This window comes from Dermacentor silvarum, chromosome 11 (genome assembly GCF_013339745.2).
Source record: "Dermacentor silvarum isolate Dsil-2018 chromosome 11, BIME_Dsil_1.4, whole genome shotgun sequence".
Lineage (NCBI taxonomy): Eukaryota > Metazoa > Arthropoda > Arachnida > Ixodida > Ixodidae > Dermacentor > Dermacentor silvarum.
In genome coordinates this window covers 117828673-117844910 of record NC_051164.1, presented here as the reverse complement: position 1 = coordinate 117844910, position 16238 = coordinate 117828673, and the positions used below count along the sequence as shown (strand labels likewise).

At 45.1% G+C, this 16238-nt stretch overlaps 1 protein-coding gene across 4 annotated transcripts in view; it reads right to left on the bottom strand.

Moving 5' to 3' along the window:
• Window positions 1–16238, bottom strand: part of LOC119433928 (suppressor of tumorigenicity 14 protein homolog) — a 261357-nt gene that overhangs the window by 187167 nt on the left and 57952 nt on the right. For all 4 annotated transcript variants that reach the window (XM_049659322.1, XM_049659321.1, XM_049659323.1 and 1 more), the window contains one exon: window positions 7698–7804. In XM_049659322.1, the coding sequence (XP_049515279.1) occupies window positions 7698–7804 (107 nt within the window). The remainder of the gene's footprint in view (window positions 1–7697; window positions 7805–16238) is intronic.

Sequence of the window (16238 nt, the reverse complement as noted above, 5' to 3'; positions counted from 1 at the left end):
ATAAGATATATATTTATACTGCAACGCTATGTAGATTATTTCTGGACGAAATTCAATGGTTCCAGCATTTGATAATCCAACCGTTTCATGCAGTAAGGCATCGTTGGGTGCGGCTGATTAAAATACTTTATCCGTATCTCTCCCCTCGCCCGAAGGTAAAATATATCAAGCCGATTGTTTTATTTTTTCAAGCATGGTTAGGCGGTAATTTGTAACTGCGGGAACTGTCCAGCGCCAGGACTTCTGCGCAATGCAAGCGTGTATGGCGAATCTCGCGCGTCGCCCGCTACAGCGCGTCACGAGGAGGCACAATACTCGCTGCCCAAACCAGGGATACTTAGTAAAGAAAAGTATTATTAACGTGGTGACTCTATTAAGAAATAAAATTTAGCTTCAGCTATAGTTTTGTTGGACTTTCCAGTGTGTAGCCGAAAGTGCCCGCTTTCAAAAGTGGAGGGGCAAATGGGATGCTTTGCCCCCCACTTTTGACAGTGGGGGGGGCAAGTGCCCCCCCTGCCCCCACCGGTAGATACGCCTATGAGAAACAACTAGTAAAAACATCCTCTACGCGTATAATAAATGTAAAAAGTTCAACTGAAGGGTACAACAAACCACCCTGATCTTTGAATTGCACAAAGGCAGAAGCAGCCAACAAGCATCCTTGCTCAGTTGACAGCAAGAGGCGGGCAATAAAATCAGGACATTTGGTCGGCAGCACGCACTTTTTTGCCACATAGCCTGAAATGTAATATATTAATTTTGACTCGCTTCTCTTCACATGATACACGTGTTCATCAGTTTCTGCTGGCAAAGATGTAGTCAGAACCTCTTTATATTCCTCTGTGTACAACTTCACTGTCTCCAAAAACTTTCCCCCCTTAGCGGTATCGTTTTCTCTGTCGGTTGCCTCAAGAAGAGAGTTGATCACATCATCCTCTACATTGCTGCCCGTGACGCTTCGCGCCAAGTTGTAAAAAGAAAGACAATGAACAGTCAGTAGAAACTGCTGCGGCATTGGATGACTCTTGCAGCCCCACGAAAGTCTCACTACACCAAAAAAGTTCTCAACTTTATCATGACTAAGCCTTGAAGTTAGCAAATATTTGAAACCCACTTTTTTGTTCAAGTAGTCAAGAAGCTCGAGCGTACTTGTCAGTGTTACCCTTAGGCCCGTATTCACAAACGGAACTTTCCCTTAACTTACGACTTAAGTAGCCAGTCGATGCTTAACGGGGTTCATAGACAAATCTTCTACTTAAGGTAAACTTTAATTGACATTTGAGTTCTGGAGAGTAAAGTACAGCCACTGGCAGCCTTAAAGGGACACTAAAGAGAAACTGGAAGTTTAGCTTAAATGGTAGATTATCCTTTCACGATCACAGCCGTACCATTCTTACCGCAAACAGATGTTTAATAAGCGAGAAAATAGCGAAAAACTGAAGGATAGGTGCTGACGCCCTTTCGAATTTCAAGCACTACACGTTCGTGACGTTGGAGATCACAAACGCAGTCCGGCCGCGATTGGTCGAAAACGATTTATTGTTGTTAATAAAACGCAAAATGAAATACACCTTAAACATACATAAACAGCATTTGCCAACTTTTTAAGCCGTTTCAAGCGAGGACGTACAAGTTTAGCGCAAAATTAAATATGTAATAAGAAAAAATGGCGTGGCATTACATGCGGTCGTGATAGTTTCGTAGTTTCGTTTTTGCTCCATGCATCATCGCGCGCACCTGTTCCGCTCTACAGTGCTGCAGTGTTTGGTTGCGTGTTGCGTGGCTCGAAAAACGTTGACTTCGCGGGAAACAGCCAGAAAATGCCTCGTGTGTGTAGTGTTGAGGGCTGTATCAACGGCGCAAGGCACTTGTTCAGGGGCAGTGTTGACCCGACTGTGTCCTATCATGTGGTGCCGCGCGATGAGCCCCGGCGTTCGCAATGGCTCAGTGCTCTGCCGATGATAAAACGGCATAAGAGCCAGAGAAACCGATGGTGTGCTCTCTGGATTTCTCGTCCTCGGATTATGTATATACTAATCCTGCTTTCGGAAAGTATCTTGGCGTGCCCCAGAGGCCAGTCCTTTCTCGAGCAGCTGTCCCATCAATGTCGCCTTCATCAAATCCCCTACTGATGCCCCTGCAGCAACAAACTGGCGGCTTGGTGAGTGCTGAATGTCATTAATAAAATTAGGAAAAAACCATACCGAGTTCACTTGTTCTATCAGAACTTTCTACGCTTGTTCTATCGGGAACATTGTCGCCTGGTGTCGACAAAAACGAGGCTTCGCTTTCTGTCGGCGTGGCCAGTGGCTCACCGCCATCGTACGCGGAAACACCAACCGTGCGAGCACGGAGGATCATTTCGCACTCAGTTTCACTGAAGTCGCTCAAATGCAGTCCTGCTTCCCTGGCGAGCTCTTCGTTGCAAGGTTCAGCGTCAGCAACGGTATCCATCGCGGCCACAGAACACTTTAGCAAAAGTCGCAGCGAACGCAAACGCAGCAGCCACGCAGCCTATGATGGAGCGAGTGCCTCGGCCGTTTACGCAAGCGGTGACGTATCATGGCGCCCTCTGATTCGCTGACAGCAATGAAATCTGTGACGACACTGCTTCAGTGCCGAATCTGGGGTGAGAGAAATTGAGGAAGAGATGTTTTGTCTTTGTTTACGAATTTCTCCGCTAATAACTTATATTTTTGCCCCCAACAAAAACTGCTTGCATTCCTGAAGGTCCCTCTTTTATTCCAGCTGAACTTCCTGTTTCTCTTTAGTGTGCCTTTAAGTGCGACTTTTGCTACTCTCGCCTAGCAAGCAAGATGGCCGACTGCTACGGCAGCCTCACCGACTTTGCCGATTTCGCCGGACGTGTGCACGACATTATGGATGATGAGACATACCAATACGCGCCGTCATACAGCCACAGCTTAGGGATCGACAGAATCCCATGGAAGTATACAATGACGCGGAATTCTCGGGGCGGTACCGCTTTTCCAAGCAAGCGGTGCTACGACTGTTGAAAATGCTGCCACTGGCCCGAAAACACAACGAACGCGGTCAACCCGTGCCACCGCTGCGATTCTACGGCACCGGACCCTTTCAGGTTGTCACCGGGGGTGTCGTTAATGTTGATTTATAATTATTTAATTAATAATTAATTTGCCTTGGCGCTCGTTGGCCAAATCTGGCCCTTGCACCAATAAACCACATTAATCAATCAATCAATCGTTTAATTAATTTCATTATTTAATTAATGTGTGAAATGAGCTCCAGGGGCATGGTGCGTTCTTCGGAAAAGTTTTTCTTTTTTTCCATCATCCGCGCGGGTTGAAAAGACAATACACACACACTCTCTACGTACAAACACCTCATGCTTTCAGAAAAACAAAAAAGGCGGGACGGTGACACAAACCACAGTGGCTGCGAGAACCAATGTGAACTTACGGGCACACGAGTTGAAGTAAAGCGCTAAAACCAAATAGTTCTTTGCGTTTTACTCAGCAGAATGCGCATGCAAGCACTGCAACATTTATATTTGCAGTAATCTGCTGTAAAGAATTTTTTTTTATGATTGAACCAATCGTACACATAAATTATTTATGTACCCTCAACACCAGATGACATACTTGACCCAAAAAGTGTTACTTTCGAAAGTGATACTCAAGTGTTGTTTTTGAAGTGCTCTCCTAAAACTTTCCTAACCTTAGTACTTTCCCCGCACTTATTGACGGCCTACTTAAGTTTCGTTTGCGAGTACGGCCTTAGTCCTTCTGCAGTTGAGTCACTGAGAAAATGCCTCTTGTCAGTGTGACGCTCCCATGTGTTCAGAAAATCAAGCATATTTTGGATCTTTTGTACACCGGTAGAACTGGGTGCGAGCGCTTCTGCTGGATACCTAGAAGTCATTACAGCAATCAGTGACTTCATTCTTAAAAAGAAGTTTGCAGTAGCTTCTATGCTGCCACAGCTTCTCTCGCGTTGTGTCTGATAAAGAAAGAATGCTTGCAGAGGTCCCTGTCCAAAAACTGAAAATCATAACACACTCTCAATTTTTTCGAAGTTGTTCGGTGCAACATGAACATTTGACATGCCAGGCATTGCCTTCATTGCAAGTGCACTGTTGTCAAGCGTGAGGGCTTTCTTCACAAACTGTATGGACACCTGTCCATCCGTTGTCTTGAAAGTCGTGCCTAGAAGCCGGTTGCAAATATTCTTGACAAGATGAGGGAAGTCAGAAAAAAAAAAATAATAAATAAATAAAATAAAATAAAAAAAATAAAGGAACCGGCTACTGTCAACTGGGTGTTGCTTTTTGCAGATAACTTCTTTCATTGATACATTTATATTAAAAACTCTCCACATCTTCCTATTCCAAGAGGCTGCATCACACGTTATATAGTCGATAAGAAGCACAGCTTTTTCTGCAAGTACTGTGGCCTCAAGCAAAATTTTTGCAAGCAATTCACCCTTGACATTCTCATGGCTACCAAAGACACCAAGCACCTGCGTCCAACTGCCAACCAGGGGCACAAACATTACAACAAGGCCACGATTGCATGGCAAGGTCTTTTGGTCCTCGGGTGTGTATGCTCAAAGGTCGACAAAACCTTCAATTTTTCTTCCTGTGGTCACTGAAAGGTGCTCGGAGAGCTTGATTTCATCAATAATAATGCCTCCATGCCTGTGAAGTTCATCTAGTGGCACTGTTTTCTTTTTTAGTACGATAAGCATTTGTTCATTAAACCCATAACCACTCCAGTATTCAGCTGTGCATTTCCTTAGTCATTTCACTTGGCAGGGTTAGAATTGCCTGCTTTCGCATGTATTTGTAAAGTTTTGGGCTACACCCCCCCATTTTAAGTAGTACACACTCCCAAAATGTACTCTTTGTCGTAGATCATCCCACGTGAACTTTTCCTCCTTGAAGCTTCAAAACACTGCCGAACAGCAAGCTGCTGCTTTGATGAGAGATGCTTAATCTTTTCGGCAAGCACTTCTTTGGTTGCAGCACTATCGGCTTTCATCTTACTGAGGTCTTCGCTGAGCTTCGGTATCTTTGATGTAAGGCGCTTGTTATTGCGCATGCATGCTTGCAACTTCTGCGGTGGTCTCTTTGGTGCACATTTTGGCGACTTCCGACTTAGGAGACATGACCAGCGGGCCAGAAGTGCTTTTCCCAAATATTTGCACGCAACGCACCGAGTTCCATCCTTGGTCGTTCTATTAAGAAAATTTATGCTGAAAGCGGCTTTACACTTGTTTTCTACTTGGTTACACAAGCGGTCTGTAAGACTGCTCGTCAAAAGGATCTCGTCGTTCGCCGCAGCACCCTTACACAGATCCATCTCACTGGCTTGTTGCAAAGCATCTATTGCGTCCTGCACTGTTGTCAGCGACGATTCTGCCACCAGCTTACCACGTGAAAATGTCTTCACACGAAAACCACTAGAGCTATCCTCTGTGCAAAATTCGGCCCTTTCGACTCTCACTTCACCTGTGACGGCATCAAATGTGCACGAAGTGAAACAAATTCCTTCCGCGTCATGCATCTCATGCAGAACCCAGCGCTTATTAGGCGGGGTGAGATTCTTAAGCGCCGCGACAGTCACAATAGAATTTACATCACCACTTTCGTGCTCGTACACACAAACTGTCTCACAAACATCAGTAGGCTCGTCTAGTCTGACGCTCGCCAGCACTCGAGAACAGTACCTTTTTAGCTGGTCTGTTGATCTCTTCAGCCTTATGGTTTCTCATGTTCCTTCTCGGTACCACGCGCTTTCTCAAGTACGCCGGGGCATTCGGTAAAATTGTTGGCACGGCGTCTGACGAAAGCGTAGGCTTTCCTCGCGGTAGACGAACTTCTTCGCCGTTGATTATGTGCACATAGTCCCTCACAACACATTGCGGCTCAAAGTGTAGTTCGTAAAGTGCACAATCCTCCGCAAGTTCTTTATCCGTTCTGTGCAAGTTCCGCTGCCATAGGCTCCATCGTTCAGGGTCCGCAGGTGCCATGAAAAGCGAGGGCTTCTTTGTAGCGTCCGCTCGAGTGTATCCAGTGCTACATCCAGGGGCGTAGCAATGGTTCAAGCGTTGCTTACCCATTGCTGAAGCAAGGAGTCACTGTTCATACATGAACTATGTCGAAAAACACGCACAAAATAAAGGAGCACGTAGCCGAAACAGCATGCCTAGGCCAAATCTCGCGCACGTGTTGTCAAGGGGAATAGCGTAGTTGGCGATTGCAGCGCCGCTGCTACGTTTGCAGCCTACTGTGACAGCTCTGTCAATGCGCAGCCCCCGACGGTCGCTTGACTGCCATATTCTAGTACACTGTAGCCTTGGCAAGCAAACACTCCTTGAAGCCACAGTGGTGGTCCAACATGTGACCTGTTGTGTCGTGATAACTGAGCAAAATAGAGATTTGCCGAGACGTTTGTTACCGGTAGTTTTTATTCGGTATGTGCTCAGCCGGCAGCTGCTCCCATGGAGGAAGGAAAAAGTTTTTTCCTTGTTCCCCCCCCCCCCCCCCCTTGGTTTTGTTTTTGTTTATTTGAAGAGTTTAAAATGGTTTCAAAAGGCTATCGAAAAAAAAAAAAATCAACCGGGTGTACTAAAACTTACCACGCCCTCTGACATATCTTCCGTGCTCCGACGCTTTCACCACATGTTGGGCCACCACACTCGGCTTCAATCGCATTGCGATATGCTCCTTCCTACCGTTTTCTTTCCTCCATGCCTTTAGGCAATGAGAACCGTAGAGCCGCTGTGGCGTCGGGGAAGCATGCTCATCTCACACCCCGGAGGCCAGGGTTCGATTCCCGCCCAGACCAAGATTTACCAAATTTTCTTTTCAAAACCAAGAATTCACTTCTTTACACAAACCTCCCTGAGAAATTTGACATCAGACCAAGCATTTTGTGACGTGTTTACTCTTTGCACCGTCGGCCATTTTTGGTATCATCTTTTGATCAGGCAGACTACGCCGATGGATTTTCGCGTAATGGGGCGTAAAATGCTTTTGCGTTAAAATACCTCTAAACACGTTATTAGTGCTCTTTTCGGTACCTTTACAATCTCATCGTGGTCACTTTCCTGCACATTTCGACTGCTCACCCTTTGACCTTGGTCAAAGAAACGCCTTTATGTTGCCCAAGAACGAATGACATGACCTCGTTGGCCTTCGATAAAAACGATTTGTGCGTGAAAACTGCAAAACCACATTACTTATCGGCTGGCACTACACACAATGACTGGTTTAATAGGTACTAAGGTACTTGAGGGTTGAGGCTTACAGCGTGTTAGAGCGTGGGAGTGTGGATTGTTTGTCAAGTTTAACTTTCGGCGTGCATTTTGTTAGCACTTTAAGTGAACACGTGCTTGTGACATATAGTGCATAGTATAAAAGTGTCGTTCTTTCCCGGAAATAAAATCACTGTTGGAGTTTAGCGCTGTGCGTGTGTTTTTCCTTTCTCTGCATCCTCGTACTGGTAGTGCTACACTAAAGAAGTTCTCCTGTGCATCCAGTATCGCTAAGATGTTGAAAAAAAGTTGGTCTGAGTGATTTGCTGGCAGTGCAACGCTTCACTGTGGACACTTAGTGATGCCAAGTGGAAGCAATGCGGATTGATTGTGAACCGTCAAGCACGTAGAGGTGCATGTCAATCTCAGTGCAATTGGATGCCAACAGTTTCTCGCACCTTGTCAACGTAGACAACGCCGTGACAGCCGGACAGCGTGCACCGACGGACGTCTGCCATGCGCCAGTAAGGGTGCAGCAGGGCCGTGAACTCGAAGGCCTCCGTGCCTGCGTCGTGACCACACATGGCATAAAGCTCAAGGATTGGGAAAGGCTTTTGCATAAGAGGCACTCGTGCGAACCAAGCCCATAGCCAGGAATGTTTTTCGGAGGGGGGGGGGGGGGGGGGCACTTTTTATTTTTATTTATTTTTATTTACACAATACTGCAGGCCAGTAATTTGGCCCTCGCAGGAGGGGCTACAAAGGATAAATACAATGTAACGAAGATAAACAACAACAAAAATCAAGAGAACACAAAGACCGTAACAATGTTCAACCACTGAAGCTTACAATGTGAGACTCGAGTTCATTCATAAAATCGGCGGATTCAAAAACCTTTCGGGGCAAAGAATTCCATTCAGACACCAGTGTGTTCGTGGGAAAAAAGAGTACTTGTGTGCATCGGTTCTAGCGAAAATTGGTGATAAAGAGTATTCATGGCTATGTCTAGTTGTCCTTGTAGTTAAAGGTTTTATACAATTTGGAAGTATTAACTTAGTTTTCCTTGCAAGACAATTTTGAGGAAAACCAAGACGACTAATTTTCCGGCGAGCCTCAAGAGTCGGCACATGGTACTTCTGCATCAATAAGGATGGCGAACCTTGCCTTCTATATCTCCCCAAAATAAATCTGATTGCCTTTCTTTGGACTCTTTCGAGTTGCATAATATCTTTCTTAAAATGAGGATCCCAAATTTCAGCAGCATACTCTAGTTTTGACCGAATACATGTATTGTAAGCTAACATTTTGGTACTGACTGGAGCATGTTTAAGTTTTCTTTTAAGGAACCACAGCTTTCGCAGGGCTGATGAAACAATGTCCAATATATGCTCTGACCAAGCAAGCTTATTAGTTAGAGTCATGCCTAAGTACTTATATTGGGAAACTTCTAATACAGGCTGGTTATGGAGTTCATAAGAAAAAGAACTAGGACATTTTTTCTTTGTGACAAGTAAAAGTACAGTTTTCTCCGAATTCAATACCATACCCCAATGCATACACCAATCATCGATTGCCAAAAGAGTTTTTTGCAACAAGAAATGATCATCTGTGGATGATATTTTCTTAAAAACAGCACAATCATCAGCAAACATACTTATGGATACATCATGAGGCACTACATCCACCAAATCATTAACATAAAGGAGAAACAATAGCGGACCTAAAACACTCCCTTGTGGAACGCCCGAGGTAACAGACAGCGCTCTAGACGGACAATGATCAATTTCCACAAACTGCTTTCTATCGGCTAGGTACGAGGCAATCCACTGAATAATGTACAAAGGTAACCCTATACACTCTAATTTATACAATAATTTTCCATGAGGCACTCTATCGAAGGCTTTCGATAAGTCTAAAAACAGAATGTCAATTTGACCGGACTGGTCAAGTACACTCTATATCTCGTGTACCGTTGAAATAAGCTGTGTGGTTGTAGATAGACCCTTTCGAAAGCCGTGCTGATGAGACAAAATATTGTTGTTAATAACGAATTCCTGAATAAAACTCACCACTATGTGTTCCAAAAGCTTACAACAACTACTAGTAACAGAAACAGGATGGTAATTTTTAGGAAGTAGCCGATCACCGGCTTTATGGACGGGCGCCACACGGGCTATACGCTAGTCAGCTGGTACGACACCAGAAGTTATTGAAAATTTAAACAGTGTGGTCAAAAAATTTGAGATTTGCTGAGCATAGCGCCTTAAAAATGAATTTGACAGTCGGTCAGGGCCAGTGGACTTCTTATTATCTAGCTTTATAGCATGGCAAGAACCCCCTCATTAGTTATATCCAACTCATTTTCTAATACAGGAGAAACATTTGGCAGGTTATATTCGTCACGTATTGAAAAAACAGATTGAAAGTACTGATTAAACGTCTCTGCAATAGAAGTTGGGTCATCCAGAATATTATCATCAACTTTGACTTTCTTAATCTCCTTTTTACTTTGACTGAGGTAGCGCCAGAACTTGCTAGGATTACTGAAGTCGGCAATAGTGCTGCTAAAAAAGTTGTTTCTTGCTTGTTTTACTTTACTTTGCAGATCATGCTTTAGCTGCATAAATTGTGGAGTGAATGTTTTGTGCTTCTTTCTCAGGCGCTTAATTTTTCTTTTGGTTTGAATTATCTCCCGACTAATCTAGGGGTTTGTACGGTGCTTTTGCAGTCTTTTTGACAGTATGAAATGTTGAATGCAGAACTTAACTGCACAATAAAACTGTTGCCACAAACTTTCAACGTTGTTGGTGCTAACGACAAGATGCTCTTCTAAATAATCAATTACTGCTGTGTCATCGGCACTATTATAGTCTTTTACTGTAGCTGGAGGAATTTTGTCCTTTTGCATCTCCGTATATCTAGTCCAGCAGAAATATATCAGGTTATGGTCTGAAATTCCAGGTTCAACCTGTACTGTTCCCGAGCTAAATTTTTCAGAAATAAATAGAAGATCCAGAATTGCATTTCCACGGGTGCAAGCTGTCACGATCTGGTCAAGATTAAAGGTAAGCATTAGATCAGTTAGAGCGTCCGCCGCTACAGAATATCCATACTGCTTGTTATTCCAATCAATGGATGGCAGGTTAAAATCTCCGGTTATAATTAGGTTTTTGTCCCAGAATTTTAGTAGGTGATCATATAGCCTGCTCAAAAACAAGTCATCAGTATTTGGAGGTCGGTAAACAGTGCACACAAGGAACGTGTCACCTTGTAGTGACACCCTTAGAAGCAGACTTTCATGATCGCAGACTTGGTCAGCAACAGTAACTTCAATACTATCCTTTGTTATCACCGCAATGCCACCACCACGGGAACCCTTTCACGCCTGTACAGCCTGTAGCCCGGCGGCGCAACTTCGTCATCACCAATTTGATCATGAAGCCAAGTTTCAGTTATAACAAATATTTGAGGATTACTATGACAAAAGAAGCGTTTTCAATTTTTCTGTTTTATTGACAATGCTCTGAGCGTTAAATACAAGCAGATGAAACTCGCGATCCTTTAGTAGCTAGCTTGTTGAGATAAAGGAGTTGGTCTTCGACAATGCCTTGCGCAAGTTTGAAGCATCGTCCCAATAATACAGTTGTTTGTCAATGCGGATCTTATCCTGTACGAGGGATACCTTCTTGCCCATATTCTTATCTTGTTTCCCACCGTCCCAGAGCAATTTCCTTTTTCGCAGCGTATCTGCGCAGTAGTCATTTTGAAGGCTTATGCTAGTTCCAATTTTTTAGCATTCCTCAAGACTGCCTCCTTTTCATTATAATCTTGAAAGTAAAGAATTATAGGCCGCTTTTCGGGAGGTTTTCCTACTCTATGAATTCTAGCGATTGATACGCACTTTCCTTCCAATTTTTGCTCGAAGACATTCTTAATTACTTTGTTGTGCAAGACAGCTTCAGATTCGTTTGGTTCTTCTGGAATGCCGAACACAGCAAGATTGCTCCTACGGCTTCGATCCTTGAGGTCAACTATTTTTGCTTGCTGGGACCTGAGCGCACCTTGTATACTAGTCACAGATGCATTCAATTCATCCCCAACACAACTCTTTGACCTTGTCTTCTAAGTCTACTAATCGCTCACAAAAAGCTTTTATTGCTGAATCGGTCTTGTCCAGGTGAGTTTTGATCTCAGCGATGTCAGAACCGATAGCTTTCTGCCCTTTTATAATAGTTTCAAACATTTCTTCCACTGTGGGTCCGGCATTTTCCTCAACATCTCTGCACACAAGAAGTTTGCATACACAGAAACACTCATAACAAATATGTACACATCTACGTGGGCACGGCAAAATCACCAAGCAACGATCATCACTGCGGATTGAATGATGATGACTAACCTGAACGAGAAAAAACAGTCGCATAGTGAATGCACTGCTCCCTACACTTGCTGAAGGCCTCGACTATTTGAGAGAAGCAATAATTTTTCAGTAATTATTTTTGGTAAAAATTCCAGTATGTAAATTATGTGACTTTTGAAATACTATTTTATTAATAGTAATCCCATGCGCAGGGCCAGCATGACAGCGTGAAGCAGGCCGTGCGTAGAGTTGTGGCTAAAAAAGGGGGGGGGGGGGGGGTCACAGTTGCGGCAAAGTCGGGAGCGCAGCTGCAAAAACGGTAGTTTTGTTAAAGGCAAAACTTTTGCGTTAGCGGATCGTCTTACTGAAGCCACCCCTCGCTGTTTATCAGGTGCCGACTGTCGGGTGCGGCGTCCTCAGCTCTTGAGTGATGCTACGCGGTGGACCGTTCGGCCAATGTACTCAGCGCTGTAGGATATGTCCCCCTCCCCCCCGGCTACAGGCTTGGTGCGAACGATACTGAACAATTATCTTGCTCAATAATGCACACGACTATTTACACGAAAGCATGGCCGACCGTAGAGTTTACTATATGAAGTGCTTCAGCGACGACTGCAACCTGGTTTTTGTAGACGTAACCTAAGATAATCGTCTTTGTCAACAGAGCAGAGCTGGGCCCCCAAAGCCGTGGTGACAATCAGTAGCAAGATTTTCGCTAATTACATAAGCTCATGCATGTATTGCAATTTCTATTTTATTTATTTATTTATCACAATACCCACATCGCCACCAGGCATTACAGCGGGGATTGTGAGATTGAAGCCACTCAGTGCACAAAATGCATCTACTTTAAGAGAATTGTCACAAGAGCACCAGTTTCCAGATATTCGTCAGTGAAGAAGTCCCACACAGCCGAAAGAAGTCTTTGTGTGAACGCGCATTTGACAGGTACTTAAAGGATGGTCTGACACAGTCATCACAAAACTTTATGGATACGGCTTCAGCAGTGGCAGGCATTTATCCAGGATTCTGGTGTGTGGGAGGTGCTGTCTATATATACAGTTAAAACTGGATATAACGAAATTGACAAATTTCCGAAAAACTTCGTTATAAAGAGGATTTCGTTATATGCAGGTTCGGCACAAAAAATTCAAAAAAAGAAACGCTTACCGTATTTACTCAGTTCTAACGCGCCCTCAATTGTAATGCGCATCCGTTTTCCGTGACCAAAAGAGAGGGAAAAAAAAAATCCTTTACAGTACCGCGCACCTCATGCTTTCATACAGAAATACAACTGTCGCTCAAGATTTACTCCCAATACACTAAAGTTGCGATGAACAAAAAAATCCCAGTTTCGCCCGCAAGGCGAAGTACTGATTGCGACAGCAAATTAGAAGACAGCTATACGAAGTAAGGCTACTAGTAGTTTTATCAGCCGTATAAACTTGTAAACATTCGCTGTTTAACTAAATTGGCAGACTTAATGCCTAAGCACACGTACTACAGCACATGGTCAAAGTTACAGGAGCTAGGCTCGAAGTGCGTAGGAAGTGGCCATATTGAAATGCCGATGGCGATATGGTAGCGCAAATTTAGGGTCATACTCGATTCTAACGCGCAGGCAATTTTTGGACCTGTTTTATCGGAAAAAAAGTGTGGGTTAGATTCAAGTACAACCTCCTCCCCCCTAAAAGGGAGGGGTAAAGGTCCTCGCGCCCGCTCGCATGCACACGTGCGTTCGCTCTCGCCTCGCAGTCGCCGTGCATTTGAGCACGCCAAGTGCGCCGCCGCCGCTTCGCATTCCATCGCGGCGGAGAAGGTGCTTCTGGTTGTTGCTCGCTCAAAAATGACAAAACTTCGGGCGAAATCTCTAGGTTGTTGGCGGGGAAAATTCATTATTTCGAGAGGGTCTCCTGCTCCCACTTCGTTACGTAGAGGTCTCAAATACATGTGCTTCTATGGAGTAACGGTGGGGAATAGAAAAACTGTTATATCCAGCAATTCATTATATGTAGATTCGTTATAAGCAGGTTTAACTCTATATGCAGGGTGGCTATTAAGTATGTGCACAAGTTCAAAGCTGTTATGTTCAAAAGGAAAAAATGTTCTTTTTTACCAGCATTTGTTTTCTAACTAAAACAAGCAAAATATCACCGACGATTACGATACTCACTAATGCGAAATTTGAGTGCAGCTCTATATGTGTTATCATTTCGAGTGTCAATATTTTGTATTATGATTACATAGGTACACGGTTTATATTAGGAAGAGACCGCTGTGAGTAGTGAGCTGGCGCAGACAATCTGTCTCGTGCGGTACATTGCAAACGGAGTGAAATGTGGCACAACTGCCTCGCTAATCGGTAGATCACAAGAGGCAACGCATGGGTAACGCTTTGGCGCAATTCACATTGGGCGCGATTCACAGCAGCTGCTGCAGACAGACCTCCACTCATACAGCGCTTTGTTTCAATACAGACGACGCGCGCTACTCTGGCGCCATATCCAGTGGTGCAACAGCCAAAATAGGATTTGGAGCAATTTTTCAAGGAAAAAAAAAAAAAAAAAACTCCGTTTTTAAGCACTAAATCCCAAATTTGGAGCAGTTTCACAAAGAAGGCGTGCTCATAAAACGCCATTATATTTACCCGGCATAATAAACGCATCCCCCAACTTTGCATTGGATTTCTGGGAAAAAAAGTGTGTTCATTACACGAGTACAAAGGTAATTCACATTAGCAGCGTAGGAGAGGGCAGGGTTGCAATCAGAGATTGTTAGGATGGATAGTTGGGCGTGTTGGTTAAGCATGATCTGAAGCGAAGGCGCGAAAACGACGACGGACGAAGACGCCCTGTGTGTGTGTGCTCTCTCTTCGTCCGTCGTCGTTTTCGCGCCTTCACTTCAGATCAGAGATTGTTGTTTGGAGCGCGCATTCAGTTTCGCCATGCAGGGTTGACCTAGGTCGCGCACGGTGAAATTCAACGCGCGCTTCAAACAACGACTTCGATCGCACCCCAGCAGTGCACTGCACGCAACTTTTTCCACCAAACATGTGGATAGTGCACATGCATTTCTTCGCGAGTGGTTCCCTTTCAGTTTTTTTTTCTTTTTTTTACCATGTGTCGCGACGATTCGGATATGTCAAAACATGGCCTCCAGTTTCGGATACTATTACGATTTCGGATATTATGGACTTCAGATAAAATGGGACTTCTTTTGTCGGATTATCAGGGTTCGTTATAGCAAGAGTCGACTGTGTGTATATATATACACACAGTTAAACCTGCTTATAACAAACCTCCATATAATGAATTCCGGGATATAACGAAGTTTTTCTATTCCCTGTCGTTACTCCATAGAAGCACATGTATTTGAGACCTCTACATAACGAAGTGGCAGCGGACGACCCCCTCGAAATAACGAATTTTCCCCGCCGACAACCTAGAGATTTCGCCCCGAATTTTGTCATTTTTGCGCGAGCAGCAACCGGAAGCACCTTCTCCGCCGCGACGGAATGCAAAGCGGCGGCAGCGCGCTTGGCGCGCTCGAATTCACGGCGACTGCGAGGCGAGAACGAGCACACGTGTGCGTGCGAGCGTGCGCAAGGCTGGCCTGCATCCCTCGACCCGGCGATCTTGCCGCTGCGGGCGGGACCTTTCCCCCTCCCTTCATTCAAACCTGATCCCGCCGCTTGCTGCAGCTGGCCGAGCCTACCAAGCCGGCACTCTCCTTTTCTAGTTGATGTTGGCGAAGAAAAAACCCCCCCTTTTTTTTCAACGCGCTGGCAGCGCCACTCTTTGATTACGCTACAGTCACGTTGGCGAAAACGACCCCCTCTACAGTCGAGCGCACCGGCGCAACCAATGTAACCGGCGGCTTCCAACGCGCCCAGCGCCGAATTGGCTCCTGACCCACTCGCGCGTTGGTCGCGCCGACCCACGATGCCATTTCGCGTCAAGAAATAAAGGCGCCCACGCCGCTTCGCCGACAGTCGCAGACAGCCGTTCAAAGTGGCGAGCGGGCTTGGGATCGTTCTGCGCATGCGCTGAAGATAACAGGCGACGGCGCGCGCGTCGGAGCACAGAGGAAATGGCGTTTTGGCTGGCGCAGCTCAACCGGCGTAGCATGACTGGCGGCAAACGACACTGGCCTGCGCGCCGGTAACGTCGGACTATAAATGAGCCTATAATATACAATGCTACGACGCCATCGGTAAGCGGTAAGAATCGAGTAAATACGGTAAGCGCTTGATTTTCGAATTTTCGTGACGAACCTGCATATAACGAAATCCTCTTTATAACGAAGCTTTTTGGGAATTTGTCAATTTCGTTATATCCAGGTTGTGTCTGTGTGAGTGTTCAGTGAAAATCAGCACAGTCTCATTGCAACGCGGTGCCTGTTGCTGCATGGAACTGAACCCTTGCTAGTTTTGTGCATTGCGTCGCCTACAAAGCTAACGCCGTCAGTGCCGAGTCGCTTGCTGTATCGTACAAGTGAGTTTCCCGTGGAGTATTCGTACCTGCTCTGCTTGTGAGCGCGTGCACAGATACGGCGAAGATCTTGTTGAGTCAATGCAGCAATGGCGAACTGCTTTCGTTACTGCAAGCAACACGCACTCCGTGTCTCCGCGAGATTTTAC